The sequence below is a fragment of the Pongo abelii genome, chromosome 1 (genome assembly GCF_028885655.2).
Source record: "Pongo abelii isolate AG06213 chromosome 1, NHGRI_mPonAbe1-v2.0_pri, whole genome shotgun sequence".
Lineage (NCBI taxonomy): Eukaryota > Metazoa > Chordata > Mammalia > Primates > Hominidae > Pongo > Pongo abelii.
The window spans coordinates 173,425,773-173,450,056 of NC_071985.2; the positions used below are offsets into that span (position 1 = coordinate 173,425,773).

The 24,284-nt window shown below is 40.8% G+C and overlaps 1 protein-coding gene across 23 annotated transcripts in view; it reads right to left on the reverse strand.

Moving 5' to 3' along the window:
- Positions 1-24,284, reverse strand: part of FGGY (FGGY carbohydrate kinase domain containing) — a 492,018-nt gene that overhangs the window by 73,252 nt on the left and 394,482 nt on the right. For 3 of the 23 annotated variants that reach the window (XM_054533868.2, XM_063712142.1, XM_063712141.1), the window contains one exon: positions 13,996-23,535. The exons of 18 other annotated variants lie outside the window; for them this stretch is intronic. In XM_054533868.2, the coding sequence (XP_054389843.1) occupies positions 23,508-23,535 (28 nt within the window). In that variant the 3' untranslated portion in view covers positions 13,996-23,507. Of the gene's footprint in view, positions 1-13,995; positions 23,536-24,284 lie in introns of those variants that run through there. 2 more of the 23 variants (XR_008514556.2, XR_008514551.2) reach the window with 1 other exon arrangement.

The window sequence follows — 24,284 nt, forward strand, 5'->3', positions numbered from 1 at the left end:
AATCTATTTCCTTAGGTCTGTATGAGGATTAAAAAGTTAACATAGACTGTGCTGTTAGCACAGTGCTCTGCACATAGTAAACACTCAAAAAATGTTGGCTGTTGTGTATATAATGGACCCATGGAATAGGTGTTAGTATGTCCCTTTACAGGGAAGCAAACTAAAGCTCAGAAGTAACTGAACAGTTTCTCCAAGATCTGACATCTCATAGTGGCAGAGTCAGACTTAGAGCACAGGCTTGACTGACTCTAAAACCAGTAGTTTTCTCAGCCATTTTTAGTCAACTTAAAGTTCGTATTAGAACCAAGACCAAATTTCATTGACCCAAGGGGAACCAAGTGTTTTGGGACTTGACTCAGACACTGGCAACCTATCAATTGATTAAATTGGGCTTCGGATCCCAATGAATGTTGCTGGAAAGCACACAACTTTTCACCTTTGAATCCTGATTCCAGTCAGTAGCGAACAGGTGTGGAATTCATGTTCACCACCCTCCAAGGGTGCTCACAGTTTTAGCCTTCCTTGGTCTCAGCATTGGTTTCTTATGGTACCAATGGATCAGCTGCTTTTGGTGAGCTCTAATTAAGTGCACAAATAGGGCAAGCTTCCCAAATCCCACATTAGTTCTGCTTTGGAATGCCAGAACTTTTCTACCATGGAAAAATGCTTCATGCCCTGACTCTTAACAAACCCAGCAAGTTCAAATGCATTTCTGGGAGGGACAAGAATCCCAAGCTGTTATGTGAGAAGGCAACAAAAGAAAGGGCTTTTCTTGAAAGGGGGAAACAAAGGGCATCCAGAAATGTCACCAAAATGTCCTGCAAACTCTCAAGCTTGCTCCAAGTTCTTTGTTTGAAGGCCTCGGAAGTATGATGCATGTAACTCTTTCCTGGGTCAAGGACAGCATACTTAAACCTGAGAATCTGAAGCCAGTATCAGCAAAGATTTCTTTTCATATGTCAAATACAAGGAATAAAAAGGAAAAATAACTCATGCGAAATGGCACAGACTTTGTATCTTTCAAAACTCTCCACCTATTTGACTTGTTATTTCTCTCTCCTCTTCCTCTTTTCCTCATTTTCTTCCTTCTCCTCTTCCTTTTCTTTTCTACACTCACTCCAAAGTCCAGTCTAATAACTGCTTGATTCTAGGGGGACTCTCTGGTACTGTAGCTGAGAAGACATAGTAATGGTTGTTTTTATGCATGTGAATTTAACAGCAATCAGCTGTTTGTTTTATATTTAATTCCACATGTGCCAGAGTAAAACCATTTAGGCTATAACCCCCCAAAGGCACCACATGTCTGTCTATTCCCAGAGTTCAGTGGACCATTGTGTTGACATATTTTCCCTCATCAAAGGAAAGAAACTAGCTTGGCCTTCAACTTGATGCTCCCAGAGACAAAGCAATGATGGAAGCCACAAAGATTCACCCACCACTAGGTCTTTGAAGTCCCAGATCTAAGTGGATCCTACAGGCTTCATGCTGGCACCCAACCCAGGCCTCTGGTAAGACAGACATAATCCTTCCACTGGTCACCATGGCTTCCTGCCCAGGGAAAGAGCAGGCTCTTTGGGACTTTCTGGCTCAGGAGAGCTGAAGGGGCCTTTATTTAAGGTGGCCATAGTTTATTATCCCAATGAACTCACCTTTGAGTCCTAGACACTTTTCAGAAGGAAAGGGAATGTTATTATTAATAATTATGCCAAGATTAAGACATTAGCTAGGTCTGTCCTGGATGTATTATCACCCTTCCACTTCATTTCCAAGGAGCTGTTGATGGTTTGGAGAAATGATTGTCATTGGGCACTTCTCTCTTGATGATGGTAAGAAACAGAAGTTTCAGACTTCAAATTTTGATTTTAATGCCTCTATTCTGTGTTGCTTCTTCTGAAAGATTCTACCAGATGTTTTAGACTTCCAAAAAGCAAAGATATACCTAGAAAATACTGAAGTATGCAACAAATACTAATTGTATCCAGGGCGGAAGCCTTTCTGATGATGGTGAAAGGGGAAAAGGTTCCAGCCCCACATGTGGGAAGGGCCATCTTCTTGAAAGTCTTAGAGTAGGAGTTCTCAAACTTTGGACCAATAAAATATTCAAACTTTTTGGAGATCTACAACATAATTGTCAGCTTTTTATTTGATTATATAAGGACTTTAAACAAAGCAACTGCTCAACATTTACTCTCACCATTATTTCATAACCAAAAGGAGATTTTAATACCAAAAAAGTGGTTATCATGATATCAGAATAAAGGAGAATCATTTAAACAGTCTACATTAAATTTTGTTAAAATCTCAATACCCTGTCCTTATTGTTTCATTTCTCATGGACTAGTGAAGCTTTGTGAAGGACCTGCAGTGGGGACCAGATGCACAAGTGTATCACCCATTAAATTGGTACCAGTAGAGTGGGGTGTTGCTGAAAAGATACCCAAAAATGTGGAAGTGGCTTTGGAACTGGGTAACAGGCAGAGGGTAGAACGGTCTGGAAGGCTCAGAAGAAGACAGGAAGATGTGGGAAAGTTTGGAACTTCCTAGAAACTTGTTGAATGGCTTTGACAAAAATGCTGATAGTGATATGAACAATAAGGTCTAGGCTGAGGTGGTATCAGATGGAGATGAAGAACTTGTGGGAATGGGAGCAAAGGTGACTCTTGTTATGTTTTAGCAAAGAGAATGGTGGCATTTTGCCCCTGCCCTAGAGATTTGTAAAACCTTGAACTTGAGAGAGATGATTTAGGGTATCTGGCGTAAGAAATTTCTAAGCAGCAAAGCATTCAAGAGGTGACTTGGGTGCTATTAAAGGCATTCAGTTTCAAAAGGAAAACAGAGCATAAAAGTTTGCAAAATTTGCAGCCTGACAATGCAATAGAAAAGAAAGTCCCACTTTCTGAGGAGAAATTCAAGCCGGCTGCAGAAATTTGCATAAGTAACGAGGAGCCAAATATTAATGCCCAAGACAATGAGGAAAATGTCTCTAGGGCATGTCACAGGTCTTCATGGCAGCCCCTCCCATCACAAGCCTGAAGGCCTAGGAGGAAAAAGTGATGTTGTGGGCCGGGCCCAGGGTTCCCATTATGTGTGCAGCCTAGGACTTGGTGCCGTGCATCCCTATAGCTTCGCCTGTGGCTTCAGAGGGTGCAAGCCTCAAGCCTTGGCAGCTTCCATGTAGTGCTGAGCCTGCCAGTGCACAGAAGTCAAGAATTGAGGTTTGGGAACCTCTGCCTAGATTTCAGAAGATGTATGGAAACACCTGGATGCCCAGGCAGAAGTTTGCTATAGGGGCGGGGTCCTGTTGGAGAATCTCTGCTAGGGCAGTGCAAAGGGAAATATGGTGTCAGAGCCTTAACACAGAGTCTCTACTGGGGAACCGCCTAGTGGAGCTGAGAAGAGGGCCACCGACCTCCAGATTCCAGAATGGTAGATCCACTGATGGCTTGCACTGCACGCCTGGAAAAGCTGCAGACACTCAATGCCAGCTTGTGAGGGCAGCTGGGAGAGAGGCTGTACCATGCAAAACCACAGGGGCAGAGCTGCCCAAGACGATGGGAACCTACATCTTGCATGAGTGTGACCTGGATGTGAGACACAGAGTCAAAGGAGATCACTTTGTAGCTTTAAGATTTGACTGCCTCGCTGGATTTTGGATGTGCATGGGGCCTGTAGCCCCTTTGTTTTGGCCAATTTCTCCCATTTGGAATGGCTGTATTTACCCAATGCCTGTATCCCCATTGTATCTAGGAAGTAACTAACTTGCTTTTGATTTTACATGCTCATAGGCAGAAGGGACTTGCCTTGTCTCAGAGGAGACTTTGGACTGGGGACTTTTGAGTTAATGCTGAAATGAGTTCAGACTTTGGGGGATTGTTGGGAAGGCATGATTAGTTTTGAAATGTGAGGACATGAGATTTGGGAGGGGCCAGGGTGGAATGATATGGTTTGGCTGTATCCGCATCCAAATCTCATCTTGAATTCCCCCATGCTGTGGGAGGGACCTGGAGGGAGATGATTGAATCACGGGGGTGGGTCTTTCCTGTGCTCTTCTCATGATACTGAATGGGTCTCGCAAGATCTGATGGTTTTAAAAATGGGAGTTTCTCTGCACAAGCTCTATCTTTGCCTGCCGTCATCCATGTAAGATGTGACTTGCTCCTCCTTGCCTTTTGCCATAATTGTGAGGCCTCTCCAGCCACATGGAAACTCTTTGTTTTGTAAATTGCCCAATCTCGGGTATGTCTTTATTAGCAGCATGAAAACGTACTAATACACCCATGCAATGCATAGAGCTCTATCCAGAAAGAGGCCAAGCTGGGGGTTAATTGTTTGCAGTCAATTTCTTTCAATTCTTTCCTTGTTGTTGTTTTTTAAATTATACTTTAAGTTCTGGGATACATGTGAAGAACATGCAGGTTTGTTACATAGGTATATACGTGCCATGGTGGTTTGCTGTACCCATCAACCCATTGTCTACATTAGGCATTTCTCCTAATGCTATCCCTCCCCTTCCCCCGACTGCTCGACAGGCCCCAGTCTGTGATGTTCCCCTCCCTGTGCCCATATGTTCTCATTGTTCAACTACCACTTATGAGTAAGAACATGTGGTGTTTGGTTTCCTGTTCCTGTGTTAGTTTGCTGAGAATGATGGTTTCCAGTTTTATCCGTGTCTCTGCGAAGGACATGAACTCATTCCTTTTTATGGCTGCATAGTATTCCATTGTGTATATGTGCCACATTTTCTTTATCCAGTCTAACACTGATGGGCATTTGGGTTGGCTCCAAGTCTTTGCTATTGTCAATAGTACTGCAATAAAAATACATGTGCATTTGTCTTTGTAGTAGAATGATTTATAATCCTTTGGGTATATACCTAGTAATGGGATTGCTGGGTCAAATGGTATTTCTAGTTCTAGATCCTTGAGGAATCACCACACTGTCTTCCACAAAGGTTGAACTAATTTAGATTCCCAAAAACAGTGTAAAAGTGTTCCTATTTCTCCATATCCTCTCCAGCATCTATTGTTTCCTGACTTTAATGATTGCCATTCCAACTGGTGTTGAGACAGTATCTCACTGTGGTTTTGATTTGCATTTCTCTAATAAGCAGTGATGATGAGCTTTTTTTCATATGTTTGTAGGCCACATAAATGTCTTCTTTTGAAAAGTGTCTGTTCATATTCTTTGCTCACTTTTTGATGGGGTTGCTTTTTTCTTATAAATTTGTTTAAGTTATTTGTAGATTCTGGATATTACCCATTTTTCAGATGGATAGATTGCAAAAATTTTCTCCCCTTCTGTAGGTTGCCTGTTCACTCTGATGATAGTTTCTTTTGCTGTGCAGAAGCTCTTTAGTTTAATTAGATCCCATTTGTCAATTTTGGCTTCTGTTGCCATTGCTTTCAGTGTTTTAGTCATGAAGTCTTTGCCCATGCCTATGTCCTGAATGGTATTGCCTAGGTTTTCTTCTAAGGTTTTTATGGTTTTAAGTCTTACATTTAAATCTTTAATCCATCTTGAGTTAATTTTTGTATAAGATGTAAGGAAGGGGTCCAGTTTCAGTTTTCTGCATATGGCTAGCCAGTTTTCCCAACACCATTTATTAAATAGGGAATCCTATTTTATCTTTGAATCTGTGTTTTATAGGTGAAAATTGATGGAACAATGGGGCTAGTCTCCAGGGCCAGTTCTTGGCCATACACTCCCTGTCTTCTGCTGCCCCATCCCACTGCTGACCACACACCTGTGACTTGGTGGCAGGGTTACACGGCTAGGGGTGGGGGTATGTTTTGCTCTTGCCCTTCTCCTCATAAAGATGAGCATAGGTGTGGAAAGAGTCAGGCCAGACATTGAGCCCCCTGTGTCTCAGGGTGGGCCAAGGCAGTGACCCCAGCTGGCTACCACTGCCATGGAATGTCAGGCTGACAACACACAGAGGGGCTCCATGTAGAATTTGGAAAGCCTTGGAAGTCACCTGTCAGCCATGGGTTGAGAAAGAAGGCCTGTTGGAAGGAGTGACTTTCCTGCCCCTGGTCAGGGACCTACATTTTCATTTTGTACTGGGTCCCACAAATTGAGGGATATACAAATTGTAGCCAGCCCTGCCTGCAGTGGCCCTCCAGTGACATTTGAGAACTACTGACCTAACTGATAGGTGCTTGCCTCTAAATATTTCCTCCGCTCCTCTCACTTGTAAGTAGATTCTTTGCGTGATGGCTGTGGCATGTTGACAGCCACTTCATTCTTGGCCTGGACTGGGTGGCTAATTGTCCACCTGTGGGCAGCATTTCATAGTTTGGAAAGCATTCTTTCAGTGTGTGTGTGTGTGTGTGATATAGTTTCATTCTGTGTCTCCACCTAAATCTCATCTCAAATTGTAATCCCCACGTATTGAGGGAGGGACCTGGTAGGAAGTGATTGGATCATGGGGGTGGTTTCCTCATGCTGTTCTTGTGATAGTGAGAGAATTCTCATGCCAGCTGATGGCTTAAAAGTGGCAGTTTCCTCTGCACTCACTCTCTTTCCTGCTGTCTTGTGAAGAATGTGCCTGCTTCCCCTTTACCTTCCACCATGATTGTAAGTTTCCTGCGGCCTCCCCAGCCATGTGGAACTGTGAGTCAATTAAACCTGTTTTGTTTATAAACTACCCAGTCTCAGGTAGTATCTTTATAGCAGTGTGAAAATGGACTAATACAGAGTGAGGATGTGTATGCATGTGTGTGTGTGTGTATGTGCGTGTATGTACACATATATTCATTTCACTTTCTCTTACTTGGCAAACTTGAAACAGCTTAAACAGGTTTAGTTTAAAAGGTTGAGCCCTTATCCAAAATTCTAGGAATCAGAAGTGTTTTTAATTTTGGACTTTTGAATGTTTGTATTAAATAATTACTGGTTGAGCATCCCTAATCCAAAATCCAAAACTGGAACTGCTCCAATGAGCATCTCCTTTGAGCATGACATTTGGGTGTCATATTAGTGCTCAAAAAGTTTCAGATTTTGAAGCATGTTGGATTTAGATTTTCAAATTAGTGCTGCTCAACCTGTACTTTGGATTACCAGACAAATCTAGGTACAGGTCCCAACTCTCTCCCTTTCTGATTCCATGGCTTTGAGAACGTGAATTACCTTTCTAGAAATGTAGTTCCTCATTTGCAAATGAAGATAATCATATCTACCTACCTCACATAACCTCCTTTAAAGATTAAATGTGGCTATATAATTAGAGTTCAGCATGTATCAGGTGATCAATTACTATTTGACCCTTTCCTCTTTCTCACCTGCACCTTAGAGATTGAGAATTGACGCTTGGGTATGCAATGTCTTAACCAAGGAGACCCATTTAATAGGGGCCGAGCCTGGTATTCCCCTGGTCTAGGGTCCCTTTCATTGTTCAAAAGGCAGCCCAGTTGAAGTAGGGAAAAGCTCTGAAATAGGTAAACAGCAGTAACTCTGGAAATCTGGGAGTCTGATTCTTACGGAGTGCAAATTGAGCACATTAGACTGGTTAGTTCTGACAGATGAGGAAAAAAAAAAACTGAAATGGGAGGAAAAGAATAGATGGGAAAGGTAGAAAGCACCAAGGGCAAGCATAACCTCCTTCCCATTTCTAACACATTGCAGTCCCTCCCTTTAGAGAAGTCCAAAGACTTTTTGTCCCTGTATCGGCTGCATTCACAAGGGCAGAGTCAGACATGTTTTAGACTAAGAATCTGGAGGCCTGGATTTCATCTCAGATTCTCTCTATATAACCTCAGGACAGTTACCTCCTACTCTGGAACCAAATGTCCCCTTCTTTTAAATGCATTGGAGTAGATGACTTGTTAAAGTCCCTTCTAGCTTTGATACTTTTTTAAATTAGATAAAGAACAGGTATGCAAACATATTCTGTAGCAAGTGGATAAACACCTATTCAAATAGACTGGGTCCCTTCAAAACAGAGGCTTTGGGAAGGACTGGTTTGTATGAAGTCCACGGATGCTGATTCTTTGGGCAAAGCCATTTGTCAAGAGCCCATGATGGCTGATAATCCGCTGATTATCGTATCTCTATTCACATCCAAGGGGGCTTCATTTGAATGGGCTGTGACTAGACTTCATGAACAGTAACAGACTCAGCCATTTTCATGCATGGTGTTTCAACATTCTTCTCCAAACAGAAGGAATACAGTGGGCTGTTGTGACAATAATTCTGTGGAGAACTATTTATGGCTGTGTTTTGGTTTACCCTCAGCCTAGTACACAGGGTACAGTTGAAAACGGCCTCAGCTGAAAACACTGTCTTGTCTTTCAGGCAAAATTTCCAAATTTTTACATGAAGGCCTGTTAGCTCCGGGCCTACTGCCCCTGTGGCTGCCTACTCTGTTCACCCTGAGAAACACAGTCATCCCTCTCTCCCCCTCCTCCTACAGCTTGGCCTCTGAGTCATTCCCAGCAGAGGCAAGGCATGTATTAAAAGCATATCATTAGGGATGTAGAGTTGGACAGACTTGGGCTCAAATCCCAGTTTTTCTACTTTTTAGCTATCTGACCTTAGGCGAGTCACTTAACCTCTCCAGCTCGCAGTTTCACTAGGCAAAACTGGAAATAATAGTACCTATCCAACAAAACTGTTTTGAGAGTTAAAATGAGACACACTGCTGCAGATAAATCCTGATGGACATCCTTAGTTGTGTTTCTCTCTCTCCCTCAATCATTTTGGCCTGATCCATAGAAACCAGGCTTTGATCTCAATTTCCCTCCCTTAAATGTGCTTCTCTTTCTTACCTTGTGCTACAGACTCCCCAGAGGTGGAGAGGGCAGGGGGTGCAGGCCTCTGCCTGTGCTGTCATCACTTCTGCCCAGGGACCCCTGACTGCAAATAGGAATCTTCCCTTAAATGGACAGGAGATACAGGTAATGATAATAATTAATTTTGTTAAGCACGTTTTATGAACCCAATTTATTATTACTCCTTCTTCATCATGAACCTAGAGGTAGGCACCATTTTCAATCTAATTCTACAGATCAGGAAACTGAATGTTGAAGAGGTTAGGTCTAAGGTCACAAGGCTAAGAGTGTGGAGGCCACGTTCTATCAGTCTCTTGGCTTTTGAGAATTTGGATAGTCTCTGTATATTCATTCCTGTCTTTTTTTATACTCATCACCACAGTAGCTACCACTTCTTGAGTACCTATAATCATTACATACTTTATCCCATTTGACTTGCCCAGCAATCCCATGAAGTAGATATTTTCATACTCATTTTACAAATTAGAGAGCTGAGCTTGGAGTAAGCATATTATCCAAAGTCAACTGGCTGTGAAATGAGAAGCCCAAATTCAGATACCATATATGATTTATTAGTAGCTCCTTGAATACTGTACTCTGTGCCAAGTACTTTATAAATAGTGACCCATGTAACAACTCTTGAGGTAGATAACATTAGCACTCTCATCTTACAGCCAGGGAAACAGAGGCAGAGAGTAATTAAGAAACTTGCTCCAGGCCTCACAAGTAAAGAGTGGCAGAGCTAGGTTTTAATTCCAGGAAGTCTGGCTCAAAAGGCTGGGGAGTCAGCCTCTAGTGCTGTGTTGCCTTAAGAAGAGAAGGATGCCAGGTTGAGGTGAGGAGAAGAGGAGATGATCTCAAAGGCAGGGGAAATTTATTCCTGTATAGGCAGGAGGCTCAGTGAGTTTATGATCTACCAATGCTTGAAGAAAGAAATCTCCACCCACGTAGACAGGAGCTGTTCCACAGAGCCCTGGCTTCCCTCCTGCTAAAGGGGTCGGCCACTGTGGAGAATTTTCCAGCATTGAGCAATGGTGTAGGTGTTTCGTTTGCTTTAGGCCCACTGAGATGTATCATCAGGAAATTGCCTCAGACTCTCAAGCTAGATATGCCTCCACCATTTGGCTACAAAAGTCCTCAGAAGAGATGGAAGTCAATAGTTTCAGATGACCAGTTACATTCAAAGGTCCAGGGGAAAAAAGGTCTTTAACCAGAAAAGGCAAAAGCAAACATGTATTGAGCAGATACCATGTGCTGAAACATGGGAAATGTGAAACCTTACAATAGTCATTTGAAGTTGTGATTAGCTCCATTCTACAGAGAAATAAACTAAGGCTCAGAGCAGCAAAGTTATGTCTCAAAGTCAAGTGGTAAGTAGAGGAATCTGGTTATGATCCAATGCTCAGAAGACTTCAGGCTGCATGCTCAGTACCTAGCTTCTTGCTGCATTTCATTTGCCTGTCGCTGATCCTGATGGAGTTTTAGGATTTCCCCATAATTAATGATAAAATTACTAAGAATGTCTTTAACAAACACAGGGACCTGCCAGCCTGGTATGTTCTGATCTCAGCTTTGCCCTTGGTAAAACACTCACCTCCTCAGTCCTTAGTTTACTCTTGGGCACATAAAAGTCTAAAATATTATCAGTCTGAAAAACACAGCTTCAAGTAAAGAAATAGTTTAAAGGGAACATTTCCAAGAAATTCTGATGTCATAAAGAGATTCACAGATAAAAGTTTATGAAGTTTTAAAACTCCAGTACCAGATATTGTAAGCAAAGGTAGATAAGAAGGGACATACTATAAGAATGTCTTCAGTATGTAATGATAGATAAAGAATTGGTATGTAGAGTAGATAAAGAACTCCTCTAAATCAATGAGGAAAGGACAAACAACCCTATAGGAAAATGAAGAAAAGATATTAATAGGCCATTAACAGAAAAGTACTTGATGGGTATAAAGAGAATGTTCATTCTTACTAGCAATGGGGAAAGGCAAAGGAAAAGAACAATGAGCAGTCATTTTCTGCCCCAAAATTGGCAAAAAATATTAAACAACTGACAATATCCAGCGTTGGCAAAGGCACAGGGACATCACTGGCAGGAATACGAATTGGGACAGCTTTTTTGGAGGACATTTTGGCCACAGCTAACAAAATTTTAAATGCACAAATCCTTCCACTAGAAATTCCACTTTTTTTTGTATTTCTCTAAAAGAAGTCCTCATATTTGTACATAAAGAACTACACCAACAATGATCTTTGTGTCTCTGTAACAGCTAAACACTAGAAACTACCTAAAGGTCTATCAACACATTGGTTAAACAGTTTTTTACGTATGCAGATTCTGGAATTACTGTCAGCATGTAATAGACATGGGGCAGCTTTATATGTATTAATATATTCCAAAGCATCTTGTAGATAAAAAAAGTTATCTCTTTTTCATCCTCTACTATTTAAATAGTATAGTATTCTATTATACAATCTCTACTATATGATATATATGTATATATATATGTCTGTGAATACATCAAAAAGGTAAGACAGACATACAAAACGCATAATAGTGATTACTTTTGGGATCAGGAGAGGTTTGTGCCTTTTGCTTTTACTCTATATTCCTACATTGTTCGTGCTTTTACAGAGTTAAGTGTATTCCTGTCATTTTTCAATTATCTAAAGAAAAGCAAGTTGGCAACAGAGACAGAAACACTTGCTTTGTGCTCGGGGTTATCTGCTGTTCCCCCAGGACTGAGAAATCCTCTGACCCAGCCCCAGGGCTGGGTCGCTCTTCTGCTGATAGGAATGGTAACATGCTCAGCTGGAATCTGCCTTTCTCTCATTCTCTTCTCTTTCTGTAAGTGCTCACACATCTGAACACGTGCGCACATACACACATTCCTGTCTAACGCACATACTCAGAGTAACTACTGCACAGGCTAGTTCAACAGCCTGAGAACTTTTGAATCACGAACCAGAGTGATTCTTGTCATCTTGATAAAACTCGTACACAATCACACTCCAATCCAACTACAACAAAAATAACAAATTGTCAGGCCCCATAAGCAGAAGACTTGATTTAAACCATAGGGTCCAATGGGCACACATTGGATGTGAAGTTCCTTAAATAATGGCTCTGCTAGCCTAAAACATATCAGATGTTCCTTTAGCCTTAGCTCACCCAAGACATAAACTATGTGTTCAGGGGAAAGCAAAGTCAAATGACTCATGACAGAGTTTGTTTTTAGTATGAATTATTTTTTCTGGCTCCTTGCTTTTAAAGAGAGATCCTTTTCAGATGGGCTAAAGCAAGGACTGCTGGGAGCTGGGCTCACAAGACTAGCCTTCCTATTCTTCTGCAAGTTAGAAGTAGATGCCCAGGGAAGGAGAGTTTATTTCCCATTATGCTGACTCCCACCATGCACTGCTGCTTCTTTGTCCTTTCAAAACTGTGCAATGGCAGCCTTGTGGTAGCTGGGTGACATGGTAGAAAGAACACTGGATTTGGAGTCTGTGAGACTGGAGCTCCAATTCCAACTTTGCCATTTACTAATTGTGTGATGCTGGGAATGTCACATGACTTTTCTGTTCTGGGATGCACTTTCCTGGAAGATGAAATGGGTATAATGAGTATTGCAATGGATTGTGGTGGGGGCTTAATGATTTAACCTTGGTGCCTGGCACATGGAAGGCACTCAGTAAATAGCACTGGACAAAACCCCTCAGGACAGAGATGGTATCCTATTTACCCCTGTATCCCTTGTGCTTGTTGGAGAACAAGGCAGAAAATACCTGATGAAGAAAGGCAATAATGAAGGGCTGCAGGAATAATTATGACAAATAGTAACAAACTATTTTTCATGTGCCAAGTACTGTTCTGGCTGCTTTACATGTATCTCATTAATCTTTACGAATAACCCTCTGAGCAGAGGCTCCCTACGTGGAGTATAGGAAAAGGCAACATCAGGAAAAGCCAACTTCTCAGGTCACTTTAGAATAACAGATATAAGTGGGGAAGGAGAATAGCAGCAGTGTGTCCAACATAGGTGGTTAACAGCCAGAACCCTCCCAAGTGTATGGCAGATTAGGACAGCTTCTTAAGGTACTCTGGAGGAGTGAGTGCCCCAGGACAAAGCTGTCATTCAGGGACCATGAGGAAGCTGCCCAGCTGGTGCCCATATACATTCAATACCTCTCCCTCCTCAGCAGGTATAACTAAGATGAACACAAAATTCTAGAGCTGATAGAGACTAAATTTAGACATTGCCTGGCATAGTTCCACTTTATGGGTTTGAAGATGGCTCATTGCTCAATGTCACACAAGATAGTAGTACAGCAAAGACTAGAATCTAGTCCCTACTTTCCAAGCCAGCTCTCCACCTCTGGCATCTAGACCACATTAACAACCTCTCTCTCTTCTATGCACACCCTTGACATTTTAACTTATTTTTTCACCCATTTGTTTACCCCATAGTTCTCATCTAAGCAATGTTCAGGATAAAGATAAATATTGGCCATCAGCTATACGCAGTTCCATTGATAAAGCCATCCCTACAATAAGATGAATGCCTAGCCTTTCTCCCAATAAGTCACTGAATAATCTACTTGACAAGCACATTTTTGATAAAGATATAGGTCTCCATATGAGTCTGCCTACATGGAAATAATGGGCAGAATTTGGAATAGTGATTTCTCAGGGTGAATTAATAAAAATGCCTTTTGGCTTTATACCTCTGATATAGTTTGACTCAGTCTCCCCATCCAAATCTCACCTCGAATTGTAATCCACATATGTTGAGGGAAGAACCTGGTGAGAGGTGATTGGATCATGGGGGCTGTTTCCGCCATGCTGTTCTCATGGTAGTGAGGGAGTTCTCATGAGAGCTGATGGTTTTAATGTGGCAGTTTCCCCTGCTCTCTCTCTCCTACCGCCTTGTAAAGAAGGTGTCTGCTTCCCCTTCACCCTCCACCATGACTGTTAAGTCATGCAGAACAGTGAGTCAGTTAAATCTTTTTTTGCTTTTAAACTACCCAGTCTCAGGTAGTATCTTTACAGCAGTGTAAAAACAAGCTAATACAATCTCCATTTCATGAGCTGCCTCTGAAAAACTCACTCACTGATTCATTCATACATTCATGTACTCATTCGTTCACATTTTCATCCAGTACACAGTTGAGTTCACCTCTGAGTTCATGAATCGTTTGTTCCCAAGGTTTAAAATTCTGCACACATTCTCTCCCATCTCGGGCCCACTACACATGCATACCCCTCTCCAAACACACAGAAACACACACACATACAGACATATACTCACCTTTATTTATACTTCCAAGTCCTGACTGGACTCAACTGTCACTTCCTTTGGAACATTTTCTCTGCCTCCCCAAAGCTGAGGCATAGCACACTGTATGATGCTATTTTATGGTATTCCTCTTCTGCAATACTGTTGGAAACTTGAAAGCAGGGACTGTATCTTTCTTGCTTGGAATTTTATCCAAGCAGAGATAGATGGGCCTAGTACGAGTGGTTGGCACACAGATGGTACTCAAGAAGCATTTACTGATAAAATGAATGCAAGAAAGAAAAATGACTGAAGAACGATTATGACATAAGCTCTGTCCTCAGTCAATTTCCAGTCTAGTGGAGAGGCAGACATAAAAAAAGAGTCACCAAACTTGTGTGAAGTACGATATCCAAGGTCTATTCTGTGCTGTGGAGCACTGAGGATGAACTGTGCTGGGATTCCACTTCTGCCTTATGTTCATCTTATCTGACTTTGCAAGATAAAAATGTGTGGAGCCATGGGTATATATGGAAGATACTCAGGGTGTAACCTTTCTTAGGCCAATTCTCTTGCACGTGTCCCCCTATCCCCAGCACTCCCAGTGGATGACATCTCAGGATTTTGCAATTCCAAACCATTTCTTTGAATTCAGTGAAACTAGAGTCTGAGACAGAAAACACAAGTGTTGGCAGCAGAGAGAGGAAAGAGAGAGGAGCCCCACAGTATTCTCCTTACTCAACACATTCCAGCCTCACTGCTCTTTTTGCTTTCCTTCACACATGTTCAATTCATTCCCACTCCAGGGCCTTTGCACTTGCTATCCTTTCTGTCATTTGGGACTCACCACAAACATCCTTTCCTCAGGAGGGCCTCTCTCCTGCTCACAAAGCCAGCCCTTCACACCCAGTCTGCCATTCCATTTTTGCTGCCTGATATCACTTTGCTTTCTTTTATAACATTTCTTGTTACCTGAAATCAATATTACTTGTTGTGATTGCTGTTTCTTAGGATCTTCCCAACTGAATGTAAGTTCTATGAGGGCAGGTGTTGCTAGACAAAGCTAGAGACACTCAGTGAGGAAAGCAGACAAGTATCAGACAGTAAAGGAGATGTGCACACTCCAAAGGGAGGGCAGGCTAATGGGGCTAAGAAAAGTGACACTGACTCCTAAGCAGTTCAAGGAAAAACTAATAACATAAACTCTTATTGCACATGACCTGTGATAAGCTCATGCACTACTTTGTTGAAGTTTCCTTGTTGGAACACAGAAGCATTCTGTGAATAACAGTTCCTGTCCCATGGTGACTGAGTTAATTCATGCAAAGTGGTTAGAACAGTGCTTGGCATATAAAAAACATCAATAAACGTTGCCTATCATCATTGTCACCATCATTATTTACAGAGAGATATGACAGATAGGTAATACTAGTCTATAAGAATTATATGCATTGCTGTGCACTGTATTTGCTTTTTCTTTTTGAAATGATTCTTAGAATTTCTACAGTGTACAAAGTTAAACATGTGCCACCTATTTTGAACTTAATGTAGTATAAAAACAGTTTTATAAGACTTGTTTGTCAGTTTTTATATAATCGAAGAATTTTAATGTGCTTTAACAGACACATTTATGATTGCTTTGATCAAGAATTTAAAAGCTTCAAGACATATAAACATGGAGAAAATGTAAGGGCTCTGAGAAGCTAGAAGAAATAATGATATCAGTGGAGAGAACAAATAGGCTAAACGTCTCAATGACAACTTTATAAGGATGAATATGGATATAGAATATTGAACAAGGCAAATAGAAGAATTGGAGATGTGAGAAGTGAGACATTCGCACAGAACAACAAGTCGAAACACCACATGCAGTCACCACTTCTCTGCAATCAACACGGGACATGCCTGTTACAAAGGCAAGAACAGCAGGCAAACTGTTGCAAATAAGAACAAGAATTAAACGTGTTAATAAATATGATGTTGTTTTATTAATAACTTTAAAAATCTGCTAGAATATTGTATGTTACTCCAAGTTCAGATAGTTCTTTATTTTTATAAAAACCTCTTTTTATTTACCTCCTTTTTTTGTTTGCAAATTGGAAGCCTGGTAAATAGAACTGGAAACCTACCTTGCCCAGGGTACCATGTGCCTTCTTTCTCCATCAGCCCCAATGACCCACAAATACTTTTTCTATCCATGTCAAAAGAGCAGTGATTGTTTTTGAGATTTTAGCAGCCCATGCAATGTTCTCTACAGCCCCTAGGTGTCACTATTGCAAAACTAACAGCAGCCTGAACCGTCAAAAAGAAAAAGTACATTTAATATGAAACACTTTCAATAACTATGCAAAAGGCAGACATCATTTAATACAGAAGCTACAAACAATTTAGTGTCTCTAATAGAATTTTTAATTTCCTTTTAAACTCAAAGGCTCACCCCAAGAAGAAGAAAAATATCATTTTTTAGCCAGAAAAAAAATCTCAGAACTGTTCTTTCTCCTAACATTTACACTGAGGGACTCAGCTGAAGCTCACGATACTAAAAGTTTGTGGTATAATTTGTTTATAATCAAGATTGGCTTGATAGTACAAAAGCTCTCAGAGTAAAAATGTAAGACAGTAAATGAGAGCTGGCTGGAAGGAAAAATGTAGCTATGTTAGTTTGATATTCAACCAAAAGCTATAATCTTATTAAACATATTTAAACATGGGTTTCATTTAGATTTGGCAGCTTGATTAATGGGGATGTATTAAATAATACCTGGCTGCTAAGAGTATATTTAGGAATCAGTGCCACATAAAACATACAACATGTACAATTCAGTTTCATTATTATTTAAGGTTCTCTGTTCTCTTGGCTGTGGGCACACACATATTAAAAATTAAGTACACGCGCTCAGTGTATGCGCTGCACTTTTAAAGGGCTTTCTCTTTAAACAGAAACATGAAATGGAAAACGGATTCAACTCTGGTGAAAGGTAATGGATTCATCTCTTTGGGGACAGCTGTCCTGTTTATCAAAAGAAAGGGGAGAGGTGGGTCAGAAGCAAGAAAAAAAAATTCCCAAGTGGTCAGCAAAGAGAGATGCCCAACTTCAGAGGGGAGCTGAAATCAGTTTCTACACCCAGGCTTCCTTCTTTGTCACAGTTGAGAGGTCAAATGAATGGTATGTTTAACCATGAGGCCATGGGGGAATTGAGATGCTGATTCCCAGAGCATTATAGAAACACTTTGGTAATGGGGCTGTGGGGGTTGGGGGGAGTGTGAAGAAGCATCTGTAGTTTTTCTGGGCATAATGCTAGGTACTGACCAAGGGGTGGGAACTGCGGGGTGGGCATGGTTCTGACTAGCTGGGAAGATAGAAAATTATGAAGTAAAGGACCAAGTACCATAATAGAGTTCTACTCAGTGTTTTTGATGAGAAAAAAATGATAACATATGACATGCAGAACCTTATCAATAAATTAGCTTTCTCTCCTTTCAAATGACATGAGGTTCCCTAATAATCTTTGGGCTGGAACAAGACATCTCAGAGAGGCCAAAATGTCATATATCACATTACATTTCTAAACAACCCAATGGGACAGGGAAAAGTAGTATTAATATTTTAACTTTGGAAACTATGTTTAAATCCAGAAAAAATACAGAAAGCATCTCATCAATCAGAAGGAAAAAAAGGCATGCTTTTTTGATAAAAGTATTATTATCTCTATGTACAGATTACAGAACTGAGGCTCAGAGAGTTTAATCACGTTACCCAAGATCACATATTTAGTAAGTTTCAGAGGTAGGACTGGAACCCAAGGCTGTCTTATTTGAAAACCCACTTTTAACATCTTCAACTCTCATTGCTTCTCTGTGATTGACTGAAGACTTGGGCAGAAGAAACAAAGAAAATAGGGGGTGATGTGGAGGGGCACAGCATGCAATTCTGTTTACCTCTTGTGTCACCTACTTGCAAAAGACTGGAAGAAGAGAGTTTAATTTCTTCTCAAATACTGCTTCCCATTGCTGCTATCATCCACAACTGAGCTATCTATTTCCCCCACTGGAAAGAAGTCACAAAAATGTTAAGCACGCCAAAGTCTTCACAGCGATGATGGTTATAATCAGCAGACCACAGAGAACAAGCTATGTTGCATTAAGAATACAACCAAGAAGGAAGGAAATTCTGATACGTGCTACAGCGTGGATAAACCTCGAGAACATTATGCTAAGTGCAATTAGCCAGTCAACAAAACACAAATGCTGTATGATTCCACTTATATGAGGTATCTAGAGAGTAGTTAAATTCACAGAGACAGAAAGTAGAATGGTGGTTGCTAGGGGTTGGGGGAGGGGGCAATGCAGAGTTATTGTTTAACGGGTAAAGTTTCAGTTTTGCAAGAAAAGAGTTCTGGAGATGGATGGTGGTGATGATTGCACAATAACGTGAATGAACTTAATACCACCAAACTGTACACTTAAAAATGGTTAAGATAATAAATTTTATGTTATGTGTATTACAAACAAACAAACAAAAGAATACAACCAGGACCACCTCCTCCAATGGTGATTTACAATTATGTACAATGTTCTCTTGCCTGGCACAAAATGAAGCATGACCTTCAACATTTTCAAATTTTTGGAAGTAAAGGTATTTTTGTGGTATTTCCTCACCACTTTTCTGGAAAGCAGCATATCTGGAGGTAAAGGGTTTTTTTTTCATGTAATTTTACATTTGCGTGTTTCATATGGATGCTTGTCCTGGTTTGATCAGCATTGAGCTCTCTGGCCATGCACAAAGCACTTCCCGTTTCTGGGTTTCAACTTCCTCATCTGTAAAAAGAGGGTTTGTGTGGGATGATCTCTAAGGGCCCTTCCAGTTCTCAATTCAGATTCCTATTTTTCCAAATGCTAATAGTGTCTACACTCTTAGGTACACATTGCTTATTATTAACACTCATCAGATCCTTTTTGCGAGCCACTCGTCATTTCAGAAATACCTGCACTTGCTGCATTTTTCCTGGGGGCTAGACAGAGAGATGAAGGACACAGTGTGAGGTAGGTGGACAGAAAGAAAACAATTGAAAGGCATCTTGGAAGGCGCACTGGACTGGGAGTCTGATGCTATGAGGTTTAGTCCTGGGCCCCCGCCACTTGCTCACCATGTGAATCAGGAAGGAAGAAAGCATTTACTGGGGCCTTTTATGCATGAGGCACTTTTATACATATTATCGTACTATTTCACACATTTTAGTAATTCAGGTCCTATCTTCACAATTATTTTCTTTTCCCAAGTACCACCTATAGTATTGATTACTCATAAAATATTTCTCTAAATTCTGGGAAAAAAACTTTTCTTTCTTTTTAAAATTTTCTAGGGAAAAATGTTCATGAAAACCCAGGTTTAATGCTAGGTACTTTTCTAGTATCTATTAAAACTTAGAAAAAGGGTGTTTATAAACCAGGATGTAGAATGCCTGAATGTCACTGGTGGTGTGTCTGTACATTTTGGAAGATGACACTTGATCTTATTTTATCTCCATTTTTGGCTGCTGGTGCCCACGGCGTTCAGCAACTCATCCAAAATTTTGAACCAGCAGAACTCACGGCAATGTGCTGGTTCATATTTCTCTCACTTTTAGAATGAATATGTTCTAGAAAGTTGCATACACAGAACTTCCATGATTTTTAGATTTCATAGATGGCAACACTTCCAAAATGACTTGGGAGACTGACATATGGTTAGAAAGTTTTTATTTTGCTAAGAAGAAGCTCAAAGTTTTCTCTGACAAGTAATATAAAAAAAAACCCACAGGACTTTCTACATCAAATGGTTGGGAGGGGGACATCTCAGGATAATATAAGTCATTTAAGAAGAAAAAAATTAGCTTAAGGAAGAACTCATGACATTCTGCTTACTCTTCCATATTTCTGACTAGTAAAAATCCTGTTATGGACCAGCCACGGTCCAGGCCCAGCACTGGTTGACCACAATGTAATGGGCTTTGGAATCAGGCAGATCTGAAAGTCCTGGTTTCGTACTAACTACATGTACAGCGTTGGGAAACCACTTATCTCCCACGAACCTCAACTTCTCATTTGTAAACTGAGGATACTGCTCATTGCCATCAAGATTAAATACAATAAATTTGTAAGATGCCTAGCACAGTGCCTGACTCATTGAGTAGGAACTCATTAGGTCGTAATGACCACTTAGTAACTTTTACCACTCTCATTGCATCTACCAAGAAAGGTTGTCATGAGGATACAACATGGAATGCATGGGTGAGTGTGCTGCAAGCTCCTATGTGTCCTACAGCTGTAACTCCTCCTTTGGGTCTCCACTTAGAAGTTATTTTCCCTGGGAAACTCTCCTTGACCCACCAGGTTGGGTAAGAAGCCTCTGCTCCCGGTGTCATGGCACCTGTCCTCTCCATCTTTTCACTTGTCATTGCAATAAAATTGGTGGGCAACTTTTCCCTCTCCCCAGTAGGCCCACCAGAACTCTGAGAGGGTAGAGAATATACTAGTCTTGCTTGTCATTGTTTCTCCACCATCTAGCAAATAGTCACTGCCACATGTAGAACTCTTTTAATTTGTTAAATAGATACATGAATTGATGGAAGGATTAGTAGGAGTTTTCAAACTTGTTTTGTGGTACTGTGCTTAATGCTTGATTGTCTTGGCTGTGGGCTTACATCAGCATTTCCCAATTTTGGTACTTGAAACTTTAGCAAAGTAAGATGCTCCATGAAAAACTAATTCTTCGATCAAGTAAATTTGGGAAACACCATACTCTCTATGCCTACCCAACCTGGGAGATTCACAATGCATGTTTACATTTTAAAGTCTTAACAGATGCCTTGCTATGAAGACACCTAGTTAGAGCTGGGTACTGTGAAGTGCATCCATAGTCCCAGCTACCTGGAAAACTGAGAAGGGAGGATTTCTTAGGCACAGAAATTAGAGTCCAGCCTGGGCAACACAGTGAGACCCCATCTCTTTAAAAAAAAAAAAAAGACACCTAGTTATCTTGAACATCATAGCAGTTTTCAAACTAATTTTTTCCAGAAATACTTTTTAATATATCAAAGAAGACTCTGAGAAATCCTGGCCTGTGGAGACCTTGGTCTCTGAGAAAATATTTCTCATGGTTTCTACCAATTCTTTGTCCTGGTTCTCCCTTTCCCATTGAAAACTTCATTGCCAAGGATCAGAGCAGGCATGCATACTGGGCATGACAAAAAAGGCTAGGTAGACAATGGAAACTTTGAGAAAACTGATAAGACATGTGAACCAGTCCACGAACTGACCAAATGTATTTTGACATTGACTATGGAGGTCCTCACTTGTATCACATGAAGCTTTCAGTATTTTGTTTTATTTATTTATTTATTTTTTGAGACAGGGTCTCACTCTGTTGCCCAGGGTGGAGTGCAGTGGCATAACATTGGCTCACTGCAACTTCTGCCTCCCAGGTTCAAGCAATCTTCCCACCTCAGCCTCCCAAGTAGCTGAGACTATAGGCATACACCACCACATCTAGCTAATTTTTGTATTTTTTGTAGTGACAGGTTTTCACCATGTTGCCCAGGGTGGTCTCAAACTCCTAGGCTCAAGGGTGGTCTCAAACTCCTAGGCTCAAGGCCTCAGCCTCCCAAAGTGCTGGGATTACAGGTGTGAGCCACCGAGCCTGGCCAGCTTTCCCAATTCTGTGCACGTATATGATTTCAACTGCTCTTCTTCTCCTTCCTCTTCTTCTCCACCACCACTACCATTACCACCAGCTTTCACAGTTCTATGCACGTATATGATTTCAATTGCTCTTCCTTCCTCTTCTTCTCCTTCCTCCTTTTCTTCTCCACCACCACTACCATTACCACTATTAATATGTATGACACACTGCCTGTGCCAGGCACTGTTCTAAATGTTCTTCCTGTATTAACTTACTTAATCATCACAACAACCTTATGAGGGAGGTGCCAGTGCCACCTCCATCTTACAGAGGAGTAACTGAAGTGTAGAGAGGTTAATTAAGCCACAGGTTTGTAAGATGGGTAGAATATTTTACAGATTTACACTAAGAAATTTTACTGACAGAAAACTGAGGCTGAGCATGTAAGTGATGCATTCAGATGAAGCAGTCTGTAAGCAGCCATATCTGTCTGATTCCAATGCAAACTCTTTCTAGCACGTCAAGCTGTCTCTTGGTGTTAATATTTTATATTTGTGAATTACTTTATAGTTTACTAAGCACTTCCACATCTTTTATTCCATTTAAACCTTCTGACGATGCTTACACAAATATTATCTATCTTTTAGATTGTGAAATTGAATTTCAGAGAGTTCCTACTACTGGTAGTAATAATGATGATAAAATTAATGATAACTATCTTCTACTTTTGATGAACTGACTTGCTCAAGGCAACAGAGCTCAGCACAGGCAGATGTGAGGCTCAGACTCAAGTCTTCTGATGCCAAGTCCAGAGTTTGTTCCACCCTTAAAAATGGGTCTCTCCAATATGACCACAGCATGATTAGTCGAGCTGCGGCAGAGGAGAGAGGTTTACAGCATCAGCTTGGCATTCAGTTGGCGTGGCTTTTAAAGTGGCTCAACATCTGCCATCAATTAGACTTCCTGTTGCTATGGTGATAGTTTATTATTGCTAGGCTGATAAGACGGCCCATGCAAGAAGACTGTCTTCCTCTTTTTCCCTCCCACTCTACAGCAAAGTTTCTCCCCCCACTTTTTTTTTTTTTTTGTCCTCTCATCTAACATAGTGGACCTTTTGCCATATGATAATGATACAGTAGTTCCCAAATTGGGAACCCTGTTGGACTCGTGATGATAATCCTTGGAGTTAATGAGAATTTTTTTTTCCCTTTTGCTTAAAACAGAGGCTTTGTCAGACCAACTTTGGTTCAATTCATCTCTGACACTTACTAGCTCTCCGATCATGAACAAGTTACATAATTATCTTCCCTGGACCTTATTTTTGCATTTGGAATAAGTGATAAGAAAGCCTAACTGGCAGGGTAATTTTATATAATAAATACAAAGATGTCAGCACCAAGCTTAGAATGTAGTGGGTAAACAAGAAATGACAGTAGTTGTGATATTTCACATAATAGCAATGATTATTTACAAACAGGTGAAATGAGACAGAGATTTAGAGTTGGAAGTCTGGGTCATTTACTTCCATTCATGTATCAACAATTCTAATTTTTCCCTCCATTGAACCTGTTCTTTTCCTTTATAGCACTTAACCCAAGATATATTTATTTGTACTTATCTTTTTAACTGTCTCTTCCAGTCAACTGCAGAGGTGATCAGTATTAGGACTATAGTTATTTTTCTTATCGCTGTACCTCGGAGGTATTTGTTGAATGAATGAACACATATTTACCAAGCAGCTACTCTATGTCAGGCTCCTTGTTAGCCATAGGAGATACAAAAATCACTTGAGCAAGATTCTTACTCTGGAGGCATCTGCATAAGGGGTCTGTGAAAATGACAAAAGTAAAGTAAGTGAGGCCTTCATCTTTGAATCCAAAAGGGGTTTTTTACAAATCCAATGACATAAATGGAACTAAATCTTCAGTAATCTTCTAGCACAAAGGACGGATGTGGGTGTGTATGGATATCTTAAGGCCCTAAGTACCAAGAAGAATTCAAACTGGTAGTGTTAAGTCCCCAAAGTAATCAGACTTTCCCTTTGAAACATACAGTTAAAAAAAAAAAAAAGAAAAAAAAAGAAAAAAAAAGAAAGAAAAAAAAAAGAACAAAAAAGAAAGAGAAGGCTTTTCTGAGGGCCAGCTCGTTGACTCCTCCCAGAACAGTCTGATCCCCTCTGCTAGTGAAGCAAGAGGTCAGATCCCCAGACGGAAAATCAATCTCCAAGAGTGGCTGGATAGAATTTCTAATTCACCAGTGCCATGACACGCAGTCTGTTTTCAGCCAAGGAGAATGAGGCCCAGAGGCTTTAGCTTCCCCAGTCCACTGTACATTATCAGGCTGAGCTGACACCCCTCCCTGCCTGGAACACACAATGTTTGACAGTAACACAGACAGGCACAGTGATCCCATGGTGAGGGCCCTCCAACCTGCTTTTCTCAAGGTAGGCTAGGCTATTTTGAAGTTACTTTATTATTGAATTATTAAGTATCATTATTAAACATCATAATATTTTGAGTTTTTCCTTTGGAAAGATCTAGTCCAGTGCTTATGTTCAGCAAAGACCCTCCAAGGCTG